The sequence below is a fragment of the Schistocerca cancellata genome, chromosome 8, assembly GCF_023864275.1.
Source record: "Schistocerca cancellata isolate TAMUIC-IGC-003103 chromosome 8, iqSchCanc2.1, whole genome shotgun sequence".
NCBI classification, from domain to species: domain Eukaryota; kingdom Metazoa; phylum Arthropoda; class Insecta; order Orthoptera; family Acrididae; genus Schistocerca; species Schistocerca cancellata.
In genome coordinates, this window is record NC_064633.1 from 336,168,318 (window position 1) to 336,193,691 (window position 25,374).

Genomic DNA, 25,374 nt, shown 5'->3' on the forward strand with positions numbered 1-25,374 from the left:
TTTTGTAATATCATTTTTCAGCGGTTGGCGCAGTAGAACGGGTGCAGAACGCTAACCCGATGGTCGCACGGTCGAGCACATATGTGGACTTTTTTTATTTTCTTTTTTTTTAGGTTACTCACAGTGCAAATATATAGAAACCAGCTCATTATATATTATATTCATTAATATTTTCATAAAAAGCACAAAAAGGAAAGGCAAGAGAAAATTTGGTGGGTCAGTACGTTGCATAATATAGGAAAGGCGTCATTACTTCAACAAAATCTGGAAAACTTGCAACCTTAAACAAAAATTTTTGACATGTGATGAAACTTCACGCGTAGGAGAATAAATCTGATCTGTCAATGGACAAACAACGCCCCAGTTATGCGACGAGAAATTACAAAATGAAGAAGGATTGCCTTCATGCAGTATTAAAGTGATTCCCCTCCGCAACGTAATCGCTAGTGCAATCCTGCGATATCTGTTTTTATGGTCATGTAAAAACTTTGATCACAAAGCTTCAAAACTGCCGTTATCACATCGAGAGACAAATATAAATCACATCCCAAGAAAACTACATCAGCATACATTCCATTGCCAATATTTGTCGAACAGACGCGTTACGCTTACCTTGCTGCCACACTGTGCGATGATAGAGAACCATTTATGAATGTAAACCTAGGCTGATTTTCTACAGAAACTCTAAAACACCCTGCAGCTTAATTGTAAAAATTCGGTAATTATAACATGTTAAGATGCCTAATATTACTGCATCCCCTTCGGCATTATGAATACCCCTACAGCATGTGTAAATCATCAGCTGTAAAATAATAAAAGCATCTAATTTTGAATACGAAGTTCTCGTTTACAACTGTGTTATCCTTTCCTAGAAATATAAATAAATACAATACATTTGGCATTATTTCAGTTTATTTTGGAGTATAAGTAACTTAAAAATTTACAATAAAAAAATGAACCATTTTCCGCACTCAGACTCGATACCATGACCTTCGGATCACCATTATTTACTCAAACCCTTGCGTCAACCGCTGCCTGGAAACCACTCACAGATAAGTCGCCCGACCCTCGCCTAACTGGCGCCAAAACTTCTTTTTTTTCTAAATGGATGACCATCTGGAGCTCTCACTTCCGTCATTTTCGTTTCTGCTAAAGCCCTAAATAAGCCATAAATTTGGACGAAATGAGTGATGGATGACAAGCAGGCTCTGCCGCCTTGTTAGCGATAGCGTGTGAATATCTGCTTCGGTATGGTAAGCCCAACCTGCAGTTTCCTGACTCAATATCATGAAAGTTGAGAATGTTTGCATTCAGGTGGATGCAGCATTTCTTGGAATCCGAAAAGTATTTGAGTCGGTACCACACACAGCAATTACGAACAAAAGTATAGTTATATGAACCGAATGGATTAAGTATTTCTTGGTAGGGACGATGCTGCATGTAATCTTGGATGGACAGTTCAAATGGTTCAAATGGCTCTAAGCACTATGGGACTTAACATCTGACATCATCAGTCCCCTAGACTTAGAACTACTTAAAACCTAACTAACCTAAGGACATCACACACATCCATGCCCGAGGCAGGATTCGAACCTGCGACCGTGGCAGCAGCGCAGTTCCGGACGGAAGCGCCTAGAACCGCTCGGCCACAGCAGCCGGCGGATGGACAGTCATCATGAGAAAAAAATATTCAAATGTGTGTGAAATCTTATGGGACTTAACTGCTAAGGTCATCAGTCCCTAAGCTTACACACTACTTAACCTAAATTATCCTAAGGACAAACAGACACACCCATGCCCGAGGGAGGACTCGAACCTCCGCCGGGATCAGCCGCACAGTCCATGACTGCAGCGCCCTAGACTGCTCGGCTAATCCCGCGCGGCTAGTCATCAGGAGAATTAGGAGTACAGGCATTCCTCGGGAAACTGTGTTAGGACCCTTGTTGTATGTTAATGATCTCGAAGACATCATTAAGAGTACCCTCAGATTTTTTTTCAGGGGGTGGACAAAAATATGGAACCACCAAAGACACAACAGGAAAACCGCTGGCATTCAAAACAGCTCGTAGTCGTCTCGGAATGGATAAATACGGATTCTATATGGTTTTCAAGGAAATCTTGTACCGGTCTGTCCACCTCCGTGGTTGAATGATCAGCGTAGATGGCTGCCCATCTGGAAGACCTGGGTTCGATTCCCGGTGCTGCCACCGATTTTTTGTTGGTGGGAGGACTGGTACGAGGTACACTCAGCCTGAGATGCGGACTGAGCAGCTACTTGACCGAGTAGGAGAGGCTCTGCGGTCTGGAAAGTCTGCAAAGAGAGAGCAATGTGCTGACCACACATGACGCCACGTGACCGAGGATGACACGGCGGCCGGTCAACATCCCTTGGGCCTTCACGGCCTGGCGAGGATCTCGTTTCTTATATTATTGTTTCTGCAAAATAGTGGAAAGTTAAGGTAACGATGATGGAGAGCGATCACTCACCCATCTCTCCAAAGCAGACCACAAAGGCTCAATAATACTGAGATGTCGTGACTGTGGTGTCCAGGGCCAATTCGACATTTCATCCTCGTGCTCACTAAACCAGACCTGGCCAAACGAGCTGTGTGAAGAGGGGTCATGTTGTCTTGGTTCACACCATCATAATTGTGAAACAAACGTTGTACCATGGGATGGAGCTGTTCAGCCATAATAATCACATAATCCTTGTCATTAATGCGATCTTGCCTGTGGAATATCACGCTACAGCTGGCAAACTCATCAGCGACTCCTCACCCCCCCCCTTTCCCCCCATTTTTCACTCTTGCAACCTAAACTCAGCCGGAAGTTGGAAACATTACGTACCAAGATTCATCCGACCAAATGGCATTCTTCCGTTGCTCAGGTTTTTACCACCGGCACCCCATTTTCTTGCTACGGGAATTCGCATCATTGATATGTGGCTTCGAAATTCCAGGTCGCCGTCCAATTCCCTGATTGTGGAGTTACCACGTGTTGTTGGCAGAGTTTGACAGTGTGACATTCAGTTCTGCACTGTCTATTGCAGCTGTCGTCCTCTCACTTTTTTGTCTCAATCCTCTCTAATGACCGTCCGTAACGATCACTCAACACACACTTTCGTCCGCGTTGTTACTTAGTCGCTGATGTTTTTCCGCTTTTCCTGTGAGAGGGTTTAAATCTTCTATGTGGTGCCTCTGCGAATACCAATTACGTTGACTGCCTTGCTTACGGAAGCACCCACCATACGAGCATCAACAATTGCCAATGTTCGTCTTCAATTAACTTCGGCATAGCGCACTCACAACTATGCAGAACATGGTTCTGCTGTCTTTATGTTCAAGCATACATTTCTCGATGGTATTCACATAGTTTTGTCCAACCCCTGTATAATGAAGTAGTCTCTGAAAAATTCTGTACAAATATGCGTAACTTCACACCGTGCAGAGAAATAGTTTCCTACACCGATGAGCCACTGATGGAATCAGTCGACTCGTACAAATATCTGACTGTAAAAATTTGCAGGGATATGATATGGAATGATCAGACAGCTTCAGCCCTAGGTAAGGCAGCTGGCAGACTTCGATACATTGGTGGGAAACTGAGGAAATGCGGTCATTCCACAAGTGGTACTGCTTAATAATAACTTGTGCGGCCCACCTCAGAGTACTGATCAAGTGTATGGGACCCACACCAAAAACATTATTTGGATACATTGAATGTATACAACAAGAGATGCATGAATGGTTTGTTTGACTCTTCATCCACCAACGTATCGTTCCCGAAGGGACTGTGCAGGCTAGTTATAGCAAACACAGAAGCATTTAACAGTCCAGAAGAGAATCGAAGAGTTTGAGATGCGGTGCTATAGAAGTCAGTTGAATATCAGGTGGACTCATAAGATAAAGGATGAGGAAAGCTTCGCCGAAGAATCGGCGGGTAGGCAAATATGGAAAACACTGGCGAGACCAAGGGCAGGATGACAGGACATGTGTTAAGACATCAGGGAATAACTTCCACAGTACTAGAGGGATCTGCAGAGGATGAAAACTGTAAACGAAGACAGAGGATGGAATAAATACAAAGTGGGATGCAAGTGCTTGGTTCAAATGGCTCTGAGCACTATGGGACTTAACATCTGAGGTCATCAGTCCCCTAGAACTTAGAACTACTTAAACCTAACTAACCTAAGGACATCACACACATACATGCCCGAGGCAGAATTCGAACCTGCGGCCGTAGCGGTCGCGCGGGTCCAGACTGAAGCGCCTAGAACCGCTCGGATGCAAGTGCTACTCTGAGGTGAAGAGACTGGCACAGGAGTGGAACTTGAAGTGAGCCAAATCATACCAGTCAAAAGAAGACCAATCAGTGAAAAAAAAAAAAGAAAGCTCTTAGGTAGTCAATCTTCCCACGCACCTTATGCGATTGGAACGGAAAGAAACGCATACATGGTGAGTATCAATGTAAATTTTCTCGGCCTTTACTATTGATGAAATGCTCTCGGTTTTTCAGCTGGATGGCAGTACTGAGATAGCGCGACATTTAGACAAGTGTCATGTCATGTTCTTCGCCAGAAATGATGAATGTAACACTCGCCGACGCGTGGCGGTTTCTGTAATGTGGCTGGACACCCAAGAGGTTTCAATACTTGCCCTGATCTGAGTTTTCCCGAGTGTAGTTAATTTGGAGGTGAGTTAAAGGCTAACAATTCTAGCTAATTTATCTTTTGATGAAATGTGCAGTAGATGATGTAAACCTTTACGGCACAAAGATGTTCAGTAGGAGACGGTTCCGATGATTATCTTGGCCAGGAAACTTTACGAAAATATTAGAGAGCACTTTGAATAGAGCGAAAAAAAATGCATCGACAATTTTGCTGTTAGGAGAGCACATATCTCTGACTTGGGAACGGGTGCTGTAATCTACAGTGTCAATCCATGTGCCAATTCTCCAGTCACAAATGACTGTCTCTAATGTCGAGGCAGAATCTGTTCTTACCGCTAATACCAAATTATGCCATATTCCCTTGCTAATGAAACCTTTGCTCGCGGCTAACTACATTACTGGAGTCAAGTTACATGTCGTGAGTGAAAGACAGTGCAGCTGATAACATCACTGCTCGGAATCCAGCTACTAGAAAACTACTACTGTTGGTTCTAACTGACACTCAGAGTGAGTCATTGGCCTTACACTGTACTGTGTTTACCCTATAATTAGTGATGGCGGATCTGTAATATTGCGCCTCACCATGGATGTTTACGCCACTAACGTCCAAAACTAAGACGATAATGATTTGCATCTTTCTTCGACGACCTTCAGCAAGTTTAAATCATGGATACCAACTCATGTTCAACGTGTTGGTAAAATCTCCGGAAGGACCATTCACTCTCTTATAAGACCATTATATAACTTGGCTGAAATTCAGTCAACTGCACGAATTGCACCGTTCGGTAACGCCGTGTAACGTCTACAACATTTAGCAACCCAGTCCGATTTGCGGATCAACAGACCCCTTTTTTTTAGAAGGTCGTAGCTTTCATGACTGAATGCACTCAAATTCATAACGTGATACGTACTTCATTCAACGCATGACGCTTTAAAGCACTGTTTTTCTGCCCCCTACCAGTTCATCAGGCTAACATTCAACTCTTCATAGGTGTACATTTTTCTGTACGTAAATTTTTACTTTCAGTCGACTCTACGATGAGATTCTTTTTGGCAGTCTCTGAAGCACTATCGAAGAGCTCAACTTGGCCATAGCTTCCTGTGAAATGAATTGTAACTCTGCGTCCTTTCCAACAGATGGCTTCGGTGGCTTATTATATGTTTTTTGTCATTACGCTCCCAGTTGAAGGATGTCAATTTCAGAACTAACTAATTTAACAGTTTGAAGTCAGTCGCACGCAAACAATAAGGGGCGTAAATGAAGGCTTAGTTCTTTAACCAAAATGTTCGTACACTGCCTTGGACACGAACTGGACGCAGTACTCACATTCGAGGGACCACTTGTGAAGCTCATTCAGGAAGTCTGCAGGCATCTCTTGGTATACGTCACGGGCCTTCAGCAACCGGCACCTGTGGAAGAGGAGACATGTATTTAAAAAGAGATACAGAGGCTCAAAACTGTACAGCGTGTCCCAAAACTCTTTAGCGTCAAAAATGAACGAATAGTAGAGTATAGTAGAGATAAACAAATTATCGCCGATAATTGATGTATAATTTTTTTTAATTGCATAAAAAACTTACACTTATATCACGATCTAATTTATTTATTCTGTCCACATCAAGATCGGCCCTTGTCATCAACACATTATCATCTGTGGCCGATGACACCTGTGTCACTCCAGTTACTCTTAGTCAATATAGCATGGCTAATGCAGGCAAGGCAGTAAGCGCGATGTACAATGACAGCACGAATACAAAGAGGGAATGGGTTAAAATCTGATTATTTGGCTGCGATCATACGTGATGATATCTTGTCCCTACAATGTTTTGCGATCACGCATAAGTTAGGTATCATACCCAACTGGTGGATTTGGCGACAAGACAGGGACACAGTTCCTTTAACATGGTATCAATCTCTAATCCTGTTGCGCATTAGTGTATACAAATTTTCACATATTCACACTATTCATTCGCCTTCTAATCGTGGTCGATAAAGCAAACTAGTTGAGATTCCACCTGACGCGTAAGTAGTCAGTTCGTATCATGGTGCTGGAAGAAATTTTCGTCGCCAATATTTGACAAGCAAATGGAAAAATGGTCTTGATAACCAGACTTAAGGTCTATGTCCTGGGCTCAGTGCCGGACCTGCTACAGAGCTGGGTAATGTGTCGCTGTTAACAGAGGAGGAAGGAGACGTAGTTGTCGATGGCATTCTTCGTGTCGTTTGAGGGTGGTGTCGTGTGTACAGGCCCCATTCTCATCATTTCCTTTCAAAGCATTCCTAATAATGCCAATACTACACAGGGTGAAGGAAAATTCCACACGTTCATCCCATTTCAAGTCAAAAATGTATCCAGCGAAACCTAGTCCCGCCAAAAGATTTAACAGAAATGCGATTTTAAAACGCGAAGCTCTGGCAACGCCGTAACTGCGTGTAGTGTGGACAAGAACAAGTAGTATGAATTCTGCACTGTGTCGCGAATGTCTTATTAACTTAGTGAGGTGAGGCAATTCCATGAGGAACAGATATGCAGACGTGTCGATGATCGATTCGTGTTCGTATATAGCATTTTTTTTTCATTTAAATTAACGAATTATATCCAATTTACACCTCTTGTGTATTTCTTTCTGTTGCTGCTACCTTTGTTTAAACATTAAGACATAGCATGAAGTTCGCACAGACGTAAAAGATCACTTTATTTCGTCCATGATAGAAATAAATCCAACAGACAATAATAATGAATACAGTAACATCGTCTGTATCCAGTGAAGTACAAAAAATCCAATAGCTAAGATACACTAGACTGCACATTATGCCATGCACGATAATTCCATCCTGTAGATTTGACGCCCAGGCTTATCTTCAAAGAGCTAGTACGTACGAGTAAAAGCAACGTTCTTCAGAGAAGATTTCAAAGCCACCACCTTGCATTTTCAAACAATTCGCCTGTCACTGGATCATACTTTGCTGGAACCTACGCAGCATATCTGGATCCACCATTGCCGAATTGTCATGCACACGATTTGTTAGATTGTGTACATTGATTGGTGGAATATCAGACACTTGTTCCTTTAAGCGTCCCCACAGTTAAAAATCCAGAAGATTAAGGGGAAAGAAGGCCAGAACATTGGACCTCCACGATCAATCCATTTCCCTGGGAACGCATCCTTAAAATACGATGTGCAACAATAAAGTAATGATACTTATTTTCTTTGCAAGATGTGGCAACCCTGCAGGCTTGCGTAGGCACAATATCTTTGACATTGGTCTATAAGCTGCTTCTAGTCCAAGCAGCACATCGATGCAACTGCTCAGTCATGAGTTGTGCTGTAATAAGTTAACATGTGTTTGTGTCTCTTGTCACGGAAATAGAACCACATAATATTGCGCAATAGTATGCCATTTCTTTTTTTACGTTAAATTGGGTGAAAACGCAACGACAACTTACGGTTACCTTCAGAAGGCTTTTGGAGAGGAGGTTATGTCAAGAACTCAAGTTTCTCGTTGGCATCAAATGTTTAGTGAAGGCAGAACGAATGTTGAAGATGAAGACCGCAGTGGACGACCATCAGCCTCCCGGACGGATGTCAACTTGGCCAGGGTGCGTGAACTCGTACGATCTGATCAAAGATTATCAGTGAAAATGATTGCAGAAGAACTGAACATCAATCGAGAAACGGTTCGTCTAACAATAACTGAAGATCTTGGTATGAGAAAGATCTGTGCAAAAATAGTCCCCAAGAATCTCATACGACAACAGCGAGAAACAGGGTAAAATGTGGCAGCCGATCTGTTAGAGCAAACGGAAATCAATCCAAAATTGTTGAGCCGTGTTACCACTGGTGATGAAAGTTGGTTTTTTCAGTACTATCCAGAGACAAAACGCCAAAGTTCGCAATGGTGCTCAAAGGGATCACCCAGACCAAAGAAAGCTCGTATGTAAAAATCAAAAGTGAAATGCATGCTTGTATGCTTCTTTGATTCCAAGGGGATTGTTTATAAAGAGTGAGTGCGTCCTGGACAAACAGTTAACCAATATTACTACAAAGATATTTTAGAAATACTTCGTAAAAGAGTTCTTCGTGTCTGTGCCCACATTTCTGAGAATTGGATTCTGCATCACGATAATGCGCCATCACATACTGCTCTGTAAGTACAGCAATTTTTAACCTCAAAAGAAATTTCAGTACTACCACAGCCACCTTATTCACCAGATATCGGTCCGTGCGACTTTTTTCTATTCCCAAGAGTCAAAACGGCGGTCAAGGGACACCATTTCCAAACAACACAAAATGTCCAAAAAGCTGTGACGAGGGTCTTGGAGGATATTACAGAAGATAAGTTCCAGAAATGTTACCATCAATGGCAGAAGTGCTGGAAAAAGTGTGTGCAGTCAGAAGGGAAATACTTTGAAGGAGACAACACTAAACTTGACTAAAACGGTAAGCAACATTTTTTTTTCATATTAGTCTCATTACTTTATTGTCGCACCTCGTACACTGCCGGAAAAAATTGATTTTGATCCAGTGATAATATATGCAACTTGAGTTATAGTAGATGTACTGATAATGGTTTCAGCGTCGTCCAATAACAGATAGCGTAGTGGCATAGCTAGCAGAGCGCCTTTTCTGTCTAGCCTTTAATAGGAAATGCTCTCAACCAAAAGGCTCAGAATGGTGCAGACTTGTCACGAAGGCAGGCAACCATGCCATGGAGACACACTGGTGCTTCCTACAGCCAAATACGCGAGTTTGGAATGGGTCGAACTGTAGCCTTTCGAATGGCGGAATGGTTCTTTCGCAGAATTGCCACACAGTTTCGATGTGCTACGTCAGCTGTATCAGTGGTCACGTGAATATTGTCGCACCTGCAGACGAGGCTCCGGACGTCCATACATCACAGATGCCCGCTAGGATCGTCGTATTGTAAGGGCACCAGTGGCAGACCGTCCAGCTACCACAGTGCAGATAAGAGGGCTTGTGAGTCCAAACATGTCTCATGAACTGTTGCGAACCGGTTATTAGAAATGGGACTACGGGCACGCATACTATAGCCGGTCTTCCACTCACACTACAGCATCGACGTGCATAGCTCTTCTGGTGCCGTCAGATAATGACTTGGAAAATGGAATGGCGTGCTGTGGTCTTCAGCAACGAAAGTAGATTGTGCCGGCAAGCAAGTTATGGTCGTTTGCGCGTACGACGTAGACCCGGTCAGTGCTGTCTCGTAGAGTGCATACATGTAGATCAGGCCTTATGATCTGGGCTGCGATAAGCTACAACTCTCGTTCACCTTGGTGTTTCTGGAGGGGACGCTAACCTGCGCTTGGTGCGTGCTGAATGTTGTTAGACCAGTTCTTGCAACAGGAAGGTGAAGTGTTATTCCAACTCGATAATCCTCACATACACACTGCCCGTGAAACTCAATATGCTCTGGGAGACGTGCAGCAACTACCTTGGGCAACCGATCTCCGGACTTGTCTCCAATCTAGCACGTTTGGGATATTATGGGTCGAGAAGTGACTCATGTGACTCGTCAGCCAACAATTCTTACAAAACTTCGTGAATAGGTTGTGAAGGCTTGATATAACATATCCCAGGAAAGCATTCGCCATATGTATGATGCCAAAGTCAGCGCCTGTATTGCCGTCCGTCGAGGCTACACACGTACTAATATGAGTGTTTCAGCAAGAGTCGATCCCAGGTACCTTAGAACACCTCGTGCTATTGACCTGTAAATGTATCCATTTCAAGTAGCCTATATGAACTGTTGCAACAATCAACCTTGAGTGAATTGGAAATCTCTAAAAGGGTGTATTGATTTCATTCTGACAGTGCAGTTACGCACAGTCATTCCACAAGTGTGATAGCACATCATGATGCTGCAACCATAGCTGTCGCTGAACACCACCTGGAACATTTCCTAATGCGTCAGGCAAAGTATTTCAGAGAGACGGACGACACAGTGACGCATTCAACTTATCTGCAGTAGGTAAGGGCCCGAAAGCCCTCTCTCATGATTTCAGCTCACAGGTTTACGCCAGAGCGTCCCTGAAAGTCACGTTTCTCTGGTAACACGTGGATTGTTCCAAACAATAATGGCTGTTGTGGTGGAGATAACACCTTCATGGCTGATGGTAGATTCGTCTGTCCATATCACTTTATTTATGAAATGTTCATTATCTTCCAATTGGTGCAAAACCATTCACGAAACTGTATTCATCGAATGTGATCTTCTGATCGCTGGTGTTGAGGTAACATACGAGTTGTGATTGGAAAGTTTTAACAATGGATCCTCTACGGCTTACTGGTTTGGCGGACAGATACACGGAGGGTGGTAAGTGAGTCATTGCCTTTTCCTTGATCGCCCTCTGACAGGAAACTACGTTTCCTTTATTCAGTTCGTTGTGGCTGCTGGTTGAGTGCAGGTCTGTTAAGGCTTGTTGCCGGATTCTGTCTGCGTGAAAATGGACGTAAAAACGGAGCAACGAGTTTGTGTGAAATTTTGTTTTAAAACCGTTAAATCAGCTTCTGAGACTTATGAACTATTAAAAACAGCTTTTGGAGATAATTGTATGAGCCAGTCAAATGATTTTATCTGGTTCAAGAGATTTAAAAATGGCCGCGAATCATTTGAAGATGAACCACGGTCCGTCCATCCTTCCACCTCAAAAACGAAGGAAAATATTGTGAAAGTTTGCGACTTAGTGCGCTCTGATCGTAGACTTACAATTAGGGAGATAGCCGATGAATTTAATTTAAGTTTCTAAACAGTTCAGTCAATTTTAACTGAAGAGCTGAACATGAGTCGAGGGTCCGCAGGATTCATTCCAAAAGTGTTGTCAAGTGACCTGAGACAATACCTACTTGAAATGTGCCAAGACTGATTAATCGGACTAAAAATGACCCATATTTGTTAAAAAGGGTAGCTATAGGTGACGAATCGTGGGTATATGGATATGATCCTCGTGCCTTCTCCATCGTTGATTTATTGACCAAATTCAAAATTCCTGTGCTTCCAAAACCGCCATATTCTTCTGATTTGGCTCCTGCGCACTTCTACCTGTTTCCTAAACTGAAATTTTCACTGAAAGGGAAGCGATTTGACTCGATTGAAGACATCCAGGCAAATACAGAGAGCGTCCTTAACACACTTAAGGAAAAAAAATTCCAGGAATGTTTCCAAAAGTGGAAACACCGTTGGAGTCGTTGTGTTCAGTCAGAAGAGAACTATTTTGAAGGACATGCATCACAGAAGCATGTAAGTACCACCATTGTACAAAATGGTTCAAATGGCTCCGAGCACTACGGGACTTCTGAGGTCATCAGTCCCCTAGAACTTTGAACTACTTAAACCTAACTAACCTAAAGACATCACACACATCCATGCCCGAGGCAGGATTTGAATCTGCGACCGTAGCGGTCTCGCGGTTCCAGACTGAAGTCGCTAGAACCGCTCGGCCACCCCGGCCGACACCATTGTACAATAACAAGCCCATTCTTAAAACTTTCCAGTCACACCTCGTATAATGATGTGGATGCAGTTCTTCAGCATGCGCCACTTCAACAGTCTTTGAGCTACCTGTAACTGCCTTGCAATATCACGGGTACTTCGTCGAGATGACTGGTGTACGGCTTCAAGAATCGCGTTTTCTATTTGTGAAATTCGTCTAGTCCTCGGACAATCTCTGTCCATTACCTGTGGACGAAGATTACCGGTTTCGCGAAGGCGTTGATCCGGCAGACGAAAATCACTCTTATTGGGATGGCGCATTTGAGGATACTGTGGAGCATGCGCTAGGGCAGCAGCAGCTTCCTTATCGGATACACCCAGCACCAAAAGCATGTTGAAGTATTCCTCGTTTGTGTACTCCATCGGCAAGCCGCCCTACATGAACTTGATACGAACAGTTATGGTCGTGCACTGCGCACTTAGTAGAGATATGCATGCAGTTTAATGGATTTCACTGTCACTTAATAGGCTGTTGTCGTGTGACAAAATGATGTCGTTCTTATAAAGCACGAGAATTAGGTAAAGAAGCAACCTGACGAGGAACGGAACTATAGCTCCATTGTGGGTAGTGTTTGATGTCCCAGCAGACTCTACTCAGTTAGACTGCACAGATATCGCTTCGACGTGCCCCCCCTCCCCCCACGGCCCCCCCCCCCCCCCCGGCAGCAGCGAAGGTGATCTCAAAAGTTTGTGTGTATGTGTATATATATTGTCCCGGCTAGTTAAGAACCATTCTCTGCCGTCGTGTGGATCGGGCATAAAACATCTCTGAATCACGTTGTGAATTTAGTCGTGTGAACTAGAGATATTTCATACACTTTCAACCACGACGGATCCAACGACAGTTTTCTTTTTATTTTTATTACTCTGGAGTAAGATATCAATTGAGTTCCAATGTGTTATTACTAATGTGTTTCCCTGAGTAATTTGATTTAGTTACTTTAGCAGTTTGTATGCATTCGTTGAATCCTATTAAATCTGTTTGTGAAAAGGTTAATCAGCGCCCTTCAATAAGCTTTGAATGTTCACAGATGTTATTGTCTATGTACTAGCTGATTATGGAATTTAGTAAACACTGGGATTGTCTCGTATATTTCTGTTTTATTGACACAATTAAGTTCTCAGATTAATGAGAGATGGGACTGGGGGATGAAAGGAGAGTTGATCCTAGTGTGTTTTGTTTCGGTATGATAACAGTCAGTCAGTACTACATTCCTTCGTGTACCTGTCACCAAAGATATGCTTTCCCATGAAACTGCCACTTGCCATTAATGTCCGAAAAATTATTAATATGTCTCTGTGCCTTACCATGTCTAAGCTTCTCAATTCTCACGGTGTTAATTACGGATTCGAATCATTTCACTGTCTGTTCAGCACACGTTTAGTCGTTTAACGGGCACTATTTTTCACTTCTCGTTTATTAGCGGAATCACCTTGAGAACGACCGGCAAAGATACTAGTGTGATAAGGTCCAAACTATTTTCGGTCCCAATACTCTTTAATAATTCGCATACAGCGAATAAAGTCTTAATTCAACATAAAAGTTTCCGTATTGTCAATAAATCTCTTCACAATCGTAAGTATAAGATCGTAGCGATTCGTTTAACACGTACAATCACCATTCACTTGAATATCAATTTTCGTACACTCAATCAACTCTAATTGACTCCGTCTCTGAATTTATCCCAAAATAATCTATTCTCCACCACTCCAATATCTAATGCAGTTCTAAGAATGCAATTTTATTAGGCTTCTAATCCTAAAATTCCGACAACCACGGACCAACTGCGAACACACTCGCCACCGCTGAAAACAAGAACTCAAGTGACCTAATAATGCTGCGCATTGGTTTATATATTACATTCAAAACAAAGTGCAGCTCTGTTATGTCTTCCTTGGATTCCCTTTGTACTACTTTGCATTACTCTATTTCTAATATCTACTCTTTGTAAAATTTTAACTAACTATTACTTCGAAATACTACTACCGTATTTGGCTCTTATGTCATTTCGTATTACAGAATTTAATCTAATACTCGTTTCTGTATAACCACCCTCTAAGGAGCGGTTACACTACGACCGCTAGTACGGTAGTACGGGGTGATAAGCGTTCCTCTGTGCATTCCGATGCGCTGCACGATGTGATAGTGTTGAAGCTCCTCATTGTCATACATATGTTTTCAAAATGAATTGATCTGATTTTGCTGGATAAACTTTTGTCCTGAATCCGACATTTCTTCCTCACCCTGTAGCATGCAGCCATTCATCAGTCACCTAGAAGAGGAATAGATAGACATGTCATATTGTAAGTGGGAAATAGGAGTTCCTCTACCTCGGTATTTAAGTGTGCCACACGCAGATCAGGGAGTAAGTGTGCCAACGCTCTGGTACGAACTTGTTAGGGCCTATAAATTAAGAATGGAGGTGCCCAGACGTCGATGTGAGTCGACACTCTTTCGCAGTAGATTTTCATTGCTCTGGCAGCCATGGGTTCTCATGTCTGGCACACAGAGACTGCACGCAACAAAAGCTGCAATCCGTGCTTTCGCGTGAGGACCTCTAGCGCCACGGCCAAATGCGGCGCTTTCGCGGGGCATATTCGCCTGCGTGGGCATCAACAGCGAAAGCAGCATTCCGACAACGCGCTCTCGGGAAGGCCTGGCAGCTGAAATAGAGGTCAGCAAACACACAGTGCTCTGACCATACCGCCCACTCCTTAGCAAGCAGCTGCAACCTTCACGTGCTCTCCACAGAAGAGGATTTACGACATACAGCCAAGTAGAAGTGTTGTGTCTAGACAAGACAGCCTAGACACAATGAGAGGAAGCCGAAAGCCACGCGCTTAAACTCACGCAGGCTGACGCGAGGTCTGAAACAGGATACGTAATGAATGCTATAAAGAAAAGTACGTAGCTTCTGGAATACTTAACTTTAATCCACATTTGTAGAACATCGCTCTTGATGATACATTAATAGAATATCGATTGAATACGGCGCCTTGCTAGGTCATAGCAAATGTAGCTGAAGGCTATGCTAACTATCGTCTCGGCAAATGAGAGCGTAATTCTCAGTGAACCATGGCTAGCAACGTCGGCTGTACAACTGGGCTGAGTGCTAGGATCTGTGTCTAGACCTGCCGTGTGGTGGCGCTCGGTCTGCAATTACTGACAGTGGCGACACGCGGGTCCGTCGTATACTAGCGGACCGCGGCCGATTTAAAAGCTGGCGGTGACACCACTAGAAGCATTTCCATTCCGGGTGGTGAATCTACACTGTCCAGTGGCCGACGTGGTGCAAAGGAAAGCCAGTGGTATTCCGCATGAAAGTTCCCCCGTCCATTCATAAGCTGCTGCTCCATCTCTTATGACCTAGACATTGAAGGCCAATTCCCACTCATCTTTACTTTCAGTTCTTACGAATGGCCGCAAGATTACATGGCGTACAAAATTTTCCTCTGTAACATAATCGTTGTTTTTATGGACTAACTGCAGTGTCCAGCATTGCCCGGGGTGAATAATATGGTGAATAATATCTGCCACACAAAGTGATTGGCCCTGCGCCTTGTTGATACTCATAGCAAATGCAAGCCGCCTGGGAAACTGCAGTCACTTTAAACTGCAGGACATATTTGAAACACTGAGTATCAAAGGAATGCGACGGATCAATACGTCCCAAAAAAAAAAAAAAAAAAAAAAATGGTTCAAATGGCTCTGAGCACTATGGGACTCAACATCTGAGGTCATCAGTCCCCTAGAACTTAGAACTACTTAAACCTAACTAAACCTAAAGACATCATCCATATTCATGCCCGAGGCAGGATTCGAACCTGCCACCGTAGCGGTCGCGCGGTTCCAGACTGAAGCACCTAGAACCGCTAGGCCACACCGGCCTGCTAAATACGTCCCACCTATATGAAAAGATGATTAGTTGCGCCATCTGTTATTACATTTTGCGGTAAGTATGTCATTCGGTTTCTGGAGAACTTATCTTCTATTGTTTCAACTCAGTTTTCACTGTTTCAGGTAGGGCTGTGGTTGGGCACTGCTCAAATTGTACGAATAGCTTACGTGCGTTCGGGAAATCTCGGGTACTTTTCGGTCATTTGATCCGTTCGCAATCTAGTGGTTTCTTTTGGTACTATATTTACGACCTGACTTAGGTTTGTGTGGCACTATGGAGTTAAATAACAAAAGTAACAGTGAAACACGGACCAAAAATCTTCTAGGGTGTATGTCATATGTAACAACGGCAACCAGTCAATAAATAAGAGATTGCATTCATGTTTCCGTCAAATTCTCGAGCTTTCGCTCGCCCTGCGATCTAGTGACGTCTATTTGTACTATCTCCAAGCTGGATATTGCCGCTGTAATTTAGTATTACAGTCAGTTTACAACTGTGTAGTTCGTTTCTTAGGAATTTAATTGTTCATTAATTTTCTTCATTGTTTCGTCTGAATGTAGGTATTGGAAGCAAATTGGCCAAGAAGTCTGAAGCAAATAGGTGAAGTACTTTTCGAGATGTTTGGTAACTACATTTGTCCTTTGTCTATTTTATATTTATACTTATATATTGTTTATATTAAAATATATGACCTTTGTCCGCCCAAACGTTCATTAAGGGATCATCTAGAAATCTGAAGTATATCGGCCAAGAACTTTTAAAGATTTTTGGTAACAACCTTTTCCCTTTATATACTACACTCATATATGTATCAAGTCAGATTACAAAATCTTACGTAGACGGTGATCTTCCTCTTGTCTTGAAGTTAAGGTATGCAAAATTTCATCAATAACGAAATAAAACTGTAGTTTTATATGTATTACAAACAAATGGACCCTCTTCTTTCAATATAAAGGTTTATGGATGGGCGAGGTTAAGTCGTATAAAGGTGTGCATCTGAAGAAGTTTGTTATTGTTGATGTGGTCTACAGTCCAAAGACTGGTTTGATACATCTATCCACGCTAGACCAATCCGTCAGAGACTCTTCATCTCCACTTACACCGTTTGTCCCAGTTGCATTAGGGCTGTGGCTATGAAACATAGTAGCCATAAATTGCGTGCACAAAATCACTGCCTTTGTTCAGAATAGTCTCCCGATGACTCAAAACACAGCTTAAATCGATTTAAAAGTGTTTTGAAACAGTAATTGTGGTACTTTTTTGGAGTTGCATTTACTATTGCAACACAATTTTCTATGATGCCCTTATCTGCGTCTTAACTGCGTCTTACCTGCGTCCATTCCTTGCCAACTTCAATTTGGGGAAGAACCAGAAGTTGGCTGGAGCCAAATAAGGCGAATACGGTGGGTCATTCAGGAATGTGATCCATTTGCTGGCCAAAAACTCGCGCACACTGCTCCAATGCCGTTTTGCGACGTGTGTCACACATGTATTGCTACATTCGTGGCCATGATGCCTGCTGCAGACATGGTTGCGCTTCGCAGTCAGATAGTGTTGCAGTTTAGAATGTCACACAGGCAGCCCTTACTAAACTGGGACAGACTGTGTAACAACTACAACCTACAATCATTTAAACCTGCTTGCCGCAATCAAAGTCGATTTCCCTCAACAGCGTTTATCTCCTCCCCCCTCCCCTCCCCACCGCCACAATCACTTGCATTCCTTACCAAACTGACGATACCTTGCAGCCTCTGTGTGTGTATTATTAATCGATCTCTTCATTTAATCATGTTGTGCCCTAGGTTTCTTCTTTCACCATTTACATTCGGCACCACCTCATTAGCTATGTGATCTACCCATCTAATTCCTCCAGTAGCACAACACATCAAACATTTCTGTTCTCTTTACTTCTGAACTGTTTATCGTCTACGTTTAGCTTCCGTACTAGGGTTCACTCCACATAAAAAATAAATAAACATGTTAACAGTTAAATTTATATTAGATGTTAACAAGTTTCCCTTTTTTGAAATGCGTATCTTGTTGTTGCCAGCCTGCATTTCATGTCCTCTCTAATTTCGGCCACCGTCAGTTATTTAGACGCCCAAATAACAAAACTCCTTTACTACTTTTATTGCACCATTCCCCAATATAATTCCCTCACCATCACCTGACTTAATTTTACCAGATCCTATAATCCTTGTTTCTCTTTTGTAGATGTTCATCTTATGATTTCTTTTGAAGAGTCTGGCCAACCCAATCAACTAACCTTCCAGTACTTTGCCATCCTTGACGGAATTACTGTGTCTTCGACAAACCTAAAAGTTTTTATTTATTTTCCTTTAATTTTAATTTCTTTTCGAAATTTGCCTTCAGTTTCCTTTGTTACTTGCTGTATGCAGAGGCTGTATGACATGGGGGATAGGCAAATAACCTTTTTCACTCTGTTCTCAGTTTCTATTCTCTTTTCATATCCTTCGCTTCATATAATTGGAGAATGGTTTCTGCACAAGCTGTAGACAACGCTTTGCTTCCCTCAACTTTCTGAGTTTCAAAGTGTGTGGTACAGTCAACTTTTTAAAAATGTTTCTCTAAATCAACAAATGCTATAAACATATGTTTCCTTCCTTTAACTTATCTTCTAAGTTCAAAGCTTAGTATCACTTCCCGTGTCTTCAAATTTCTTCGGGACCCAAACTGATCTTCCCCGAGCTCGGTTTCTACGAATATTTATGTTAAATTTTCGTGACTTTGTAAGAAACAAAAGAGAGTATATTGCGCACTGACTTAACACTAAAAAAAACGCCAGTTGCTTAGGTGAAATACTAAACTCCCTCTTATGGAGTATGTATATGTGGATATTTCTCTATTGAGTCACTACGTTTAGTAGCATATTCATTGCTGATAAAGAAATGTACGGTATGAGACAGACCAAAGTCTACTTTCATTTGGATAGTTCCCCGTAACATACGCACAACGCTAATCTTCAGTCATCCTGACTATGAGGCTAACGAAATTTTTTCCTGGTTCTTTCCGTATCTCCTTAGGAATTAACTTCGAGAATTTAAGAGGACGGAGCGTCTCTAAAAATATCCTAGCCGCCCGTGCTGCAGCAAACGACCGTTGCAGGTAGCAAGCAAAGAAGTACATCGATAATGAACAAGAAAAGCTCTCAGACGTTGGCGCAACTGGTACATATGAGGGGCGTTCAGTAAGTAATGCAACACATTTTTTTCTGAAAGCATGTTGGTTTTATTCAGGATTCCAATAAAACATATTATTGCCTACTCTTTTAGCTACAAAACCCTATTTCTCAACATACTCTCCGTTCAATGAGACGGCGCTACGCCACATTTCTCCGAGGGCCTGTATGCCCGCACGGTACCACTCTACTTGTCGATGTCGGAGCCAACGATTTGCTGCACCAACAGCCTCTCCATCAACAAAGTACTACGTCCCGCGATCCTTAATTGGGCCAAACAGATGGAAGTCGGAAGGTGCGACATCTGGGCTGTAGGGTGAATCAGGGAGAACAGTCAGTGAAGCTTTGTGAGCTCCTCTCGGGTTCGCGGACTTGTGTGAGGCCTCGAGGTTTTACGGAGAACGAGAAGTTCGTTTGCATTTTTGCGACGACGAACACGCTAAAGTGGTTTCTTCAATTTACTGACTGTAGTAAAATACACTTCATAGTTAATCGTCTCACTATGAGGGAGGGCATCAAACAGAATAATCCCTTCGGAGTTCCAGAAGACCGTCGCCATAACTTTACATGCTGACGGTGCGCCTTTGAACTTTTTCTTCGGAGGAGAGGTGGTTCTGCGCAAGTCCATGGATTGCCGTTTTGTTTCTGGTTCGAAGAGATGAACGCATGTTTCATCGCCCGTTGTCACAATCAGCCTCGTTACACACAAGCAATTCCACCCAGATGGCCCTTCGTTCCTCTTTATGGTCTTCTGTTAGGCGGTGAGATACCCAGCGCGCACACAACTTTGAATACCCCAAGTGGTGGACGAGTGTGTCAGCATACCAACAAAGACTCCCAGTTGTGCAGGGAGGTGTTTGATTGTGACCTCAAATGAGAGTCCGCACGTTCCAACATCGAAGGAGTCACAGCTGTACGCAGTCGGCCGGCACGCGGGAGATGGGACAGGGTGGCACGACCTTGTTGCTATGATAATTAATAGACGCCTCGCCCAACGACTCGCCGTGCTTTTGTTCACTGCCAGGTCCCCTGCAAGCGCCTATAAATATCTTCGATGCACTGGTCTTCCACCAAAAGAAACTCAGTGACAGCTCTCTACTTCGAACGTACCTCCATTACAGGCACTATTTTGAAGCTACGAGTAGTGCCGCCACCTATCTGAACTTCATGAGTCCAAAGGTTCTGTAGCGGAAATATTCCACGATGTAATACAAGAAACTCAGTATTTTATCAACCGAAATTGGCCGAGAAAAATTTTTGTCGCATTACCTACTGAACGCTCCTCCTCCAATGTTCGGTCGTTGGCCTGCCTCCAGTTTTCCAGTAGACAAGGCAGCCACTCTTGCTAGCGAAACGTCAGGAAAATCTTTAAACAAGCGTCGGCCGAATATCCCGAAGCAGAAGCCTCAGCCAATATGCCAACAAGTGGCCACGAAAGCCCCAATAATTTTGATTTGGGATTAATATTACAGCAACATCTACACACGCAGGGTCCTGCAGAGAAAATCTACCACTTTAAGTGTGTAGGCTTCCGCGGCCAAAGTCGGGAAACATAGAAGTCTTCTGAGTATGGAAATGCGCCATTATGTAATAAAGTATACTGGAGAAACCAACGTTTCATCCTCGTTTACATTAGCCTTCTTCTCGGTCTAGAAGCAGAAAGCCATTGCAACTCTGGCAGAAACGTTGGTTTCTACAATATACACTCATCCTCATAAATTAAGAATAATTGCAGAACGTGGTGCCACACAACGTGGCACTACACAAAACTGGCGCTAATAGCACAGGCACGTAGTCTGTAAGTCCACGGTATTCGTGACAAGTTGAGAAAACCGTCCCGAAATACATGTGCTACAAAATGCCACTGTTTCCTGTGCATGTACGCCGGCATCAATGTGGGATATGATCAACATGCACACGTACACAGGCCGCACAACGGGTTGGCATATTCTGGATTAGGTGGCCGAGCAGCTGCTGGGGTATAGCCTCCCATTCTTGCACCAGTGCCTGTCGGAGCTCCTGAAGTGTCCTAGGGGTTTGAAGACGTGCAGCGATACATTGACCGATGGCATCCCAGACGCGCTCGATGGGGTTTAGGTCTGGAGAACAGGCACGCCACTCCATTCGCCTGATATCTTCTATTTCAATGTACTCCTCCTCGATGACAGCTCGGTGAGGCCGTGCGTTATCATCCATCAGGAGGAAGGTGGGACCCACTGCACCCCTGAAAAAGCGGACACACTGGTGCAAAATGACGTCCCGATACACCTGACCTGTTACAGTTCCTCTGTCAAAGACATGTAGGGGTGTACGTGCACTAATCATAATCCCACCCCACATCATCAAACCACGACCTCCATACACGACCCTTTCAAGGACATTAAGGGGTTGGTATCCGGTTCCTGGTTCACACCAGATAAAAACCCGGCGAGAAACGCTGTTTAGAATATACCTGGACTCGTCCGTAAACATAACATAGGACCACTGTTCCAATGACCATGTACTGTGTTCTTAACACCAGATTTTACGGGCTCTCCTGTGAGCAGGGGTCAGTGTAATGCGCCTTGCAGGTCTCCGGGCGAATAAACCATGTCTGTTCAGTCGTCTTTAGACGGCGAGTCTGGAGACAACTGTTCCAGTGGCTGGGGTAAGGTCCCGAGCAAGGCTACCTGCAGTACTCCGTGGCCGTCTGCGGGCACTGTTGGTGAGATATCGGTCTTCTTGTGGTGTTGTACAGTGTGGACGTCCTGTACTGTAGCGCCTGGACACGTTTCCTGTCTGCTGGAATCCTTGCCATAATCTTGAGATCACAGTTTGTGGCACATGGAGGGCCCGTGCTACGACCTGCTGTGTTCGACCAGCCTCTAGTCGCCCTGGTATTCTACCCCTCATAACGTCACCAATATGTGTTCTTTGAGCCCTTTTCAACACACAGTCACCATCAGCACGTCTGAAAACGTCTGCACAGTTACTCGCTGCATCGTACTCTGACATGCACCAACACACCTCTGCGTATGAGGACTGCTGCCAGCGCCACCGTACGACGACAACAGGTCAGATGCACCGCATGGTCAAACCCCGAGGTGATTTAAACCCGCAAACCGCCCACCAGAGCGTTGTTTCACCATGAATCAGCATTATCCTTAATTTATGTTCATGAGTGTAGTTCATTATATTATATTATCTGACGGGAACGGTATTACCACTGCGGCAAGGCTGTTGGCCTTCTCTTATCAGCCCACCTGATTTTCAACATTGTTCTGTAGCACCACATCTCAGACGCTTCGATTCTATTCTGTATGGCTTTTCCCACTGTCCACGAACCACTACCATACAATACTGTGCTCCAAAGGGACATTATCAGAAATTCCTTTCTCAAATTCATGCCTACGTTTGATACTGGCAGCCTTCTCTTGACCAGGAATGCGCGTTTTACCCGTGCTAGTCTTCCTTTTATGTCCTTCTTGTTCCGTCCATCATGGGTTACATTGCCGCGTATGTATCAGAATTGCAGAACTTTATCTACTTCATGATCAACTCTAATCTTAAGTTTTTCGCTTTTCTTATTTCTGCTGTATCTCATTACCTTTGTCTTTTCCCATATACTCTCAGTTCATACTCTGTATTCATTGGACTGTCCATTCTGTCCAACAGATCCTGTAATTCTTCTTTACTTTCACTGAGGATAGCAATGTAATCAGCGAATCTTAGCACTGATATCCTTTCAACCTGAATTTTAATCCCACTCTTGAACATTTTTTTTTTATTTTGGTCATAGGTAGTTCGATGTATATATTGGACACTAGAGGTGAAAGACTGTAGTATTACGGGTAACTATAATATATTTCTGTTTGCTTATGACACTAGCTTGGCAGTAAAGGATGTTGTGTGTAACATTGGCTCGGTTTCAAATAGTGCAGTTCATAACATAAGTTTATGGGTTGTATAAAATAAACTAAGGCTAAATCACAGCAAGAATCAGTTCTTACGGTTTATAACACACAATTCAACAAAACCTGACGTTTTAATTTCACAGAATAGACATATGATTAGTGAAACTGAACAGTTCAAATTTCTAGGTATTCAGATAGATAGTAAGCTGTCGTGGAAATCCCACTTCAGGAGCTTGTCCAAAGACTTAATGCTGCCATTTTTACTCCTCGAATGGTATCTGAGGTGAGTGATTGTTCGACAAGAAAATTAGTCTACTTTGCTTATTTTCATTCGCTTATGTCGTATGGTATTATATTTTGGGATAACACTTCCCAATCTAAAAGGTTATTTTTTGCTCAGAAACGGGTAGTTCGGGCAATAAGTGGTGTAAGTTCACCAACATCTTGTCAACGCCTGTTCATGAGTCTGGATATTTTGACATTGGCCTCTCAATATACATATTCCTTTTTGTCATTTCTTGTTAACTATGTAAGCTTATTCCTAAGAATAAGCAGCTCTCACTCAGTTAATACTCGGCAGAAATCAAACCTGCATTTGGATCGGACTTCCTTAACTCTTGTGCAGAAAGGTGTGAAATTTACTGCTGCATCCATTTCAATAAACTAATACTAGCATTCAAAAATCTAAGTTGTAATCCACGTGCTTTCAAATCTAAACTGAAGAGTTTGCTTATGGGTCATTCCTTATATTCTGTCGAGGAGTTCGTTGAAAAATTAAGCTGATTCTTGTTGTATTGTTGATTGCGTGTACTTAAACTTATGGCTTGACTTTTATCGGGTCTATAAACATTTTATTTTTATCTGTAATTTTTATCTGTAATTTTATGTTTTAATTTCATGTATTGACATGTTCCATGACCTTGGGGATTTTCTCCTCAGTTTGGTCCTACGGAACTAGGCGTGTAAATAAATAAATCCCTGTCTTACACCCTTTTTAATCCTGGAAGTTCGTTCCTGGTTTTCCAGTCCTAGTGTTCCTTCTTGTTCCGTCTGACACTGTCGAATGGTTTTCTTTAGGCCAACAAATCCTTTGCGACTCTTAATTTTTCTTCAGACTTGCTTCCATTATCAAGTGCAATGTCAGAACTGCCTCTCTGCTGCCTTTACCTTTCTTAACGCTATCCTCTTAGACAATAACACAAGTCCCCTTTTTTACGAACAAAGCTGTCTGTCATTTTTGCCAGAATTTCAGTTGAATTGCCTGGTCCCCTTTACTAATGCGTCGCCTCAGAATTTCTAATTTGGGGACACTCGATGCAAACGTTCCGCTCTTAAGGTACCCCGACGGAAAGAAATCGCAAGCACTCAGATCGGGGATGTGGCTGGCCATAGTATGCCCCCGGGACGTGTGAAGATTCTGCCCACGAACACCAAATGTAACGTTTCCATCTTATCCCGAGTGGTATGCGCAATTGTCCCAACCTCCAGGAAAGAAACTAATGTCAGATAACGCCATATACCCTTAGTTCACTGTGATATAGAAGTAGTGTCTTTGGCTGCTAATCAAAACGCTCTGGGTCTCTAGTTTGAACCCACACACTGCTTAAATTTTGTTTAAAGCCCATCTGCAATGGCGGCGAAGTCTTCCAGTATAAGAAGTCACCCACGTTCTGCCAGCGGCCTTGTCAAAGAAAGCGGAGGAACAGAGGTTCAGAGACTCTTTGCACTTGGGGTGCGAAACTGCCCTTAAAATGCGGAAGAATCAGTCATGATGAACGGCATGAGGATGTAGAAGGCAATGGAAATCATTGCATTACATATACTTGTTGTATATCTGCAGGACATGTGGCCTGAAACTGAAAAGTGTCATGATTGTCTTTCCATTGGAAAATTATTCCGGATTAGTCCCCCGTTCGACTCTCCGGAAGCGGAGGACTGCCAAGGGGCGAGGTGTCCACGGCAAAAAGATGGAATAAACAACGACGGGATGCCAACAGCCGGAGCGTGGAATGTCAGAAAGTTGAACGTAGTAGGAAAGCAAATAAATGTGAAAAGGGAAACTCAAAGGCTAAATCTAGGGACAGTATAGATCAGTGATGTGAAATGCAAAGAGGATAAAGACTTCTGGTCAGACGAATACAGCGTAATATCAACAGTAGCAGAAAATAGTATGACGGAGCCAGGACGTTTGATGACTAGGAA

The 25,374-nt window shown here is 43.1% G+C and overlaps 1 protein-coding gene across 1 annotated transcript in view; it reads right to left on the bottom strand.

Moving 5' to 3' along the window:
* The window catches only part of LOC126094785 (probable cytochrome P450 301a1, mitochondrial), a 182,666-nt gene that overhangs the window by 78,562 nt on the left and 78,730 nt on the right, over positions 1-25,374 (bottom strand). The window contains exon 4 of the mRNA XM_049909347.1: positions 5,996-6,078. Within this exon, the coding sequence (XP_049765304.1) occupies positions 5,996-6,078 (83 nt within the window). The remainder of the gene's footprint in view (positions 1-5,995; positions 6,079-25,374) is intronic.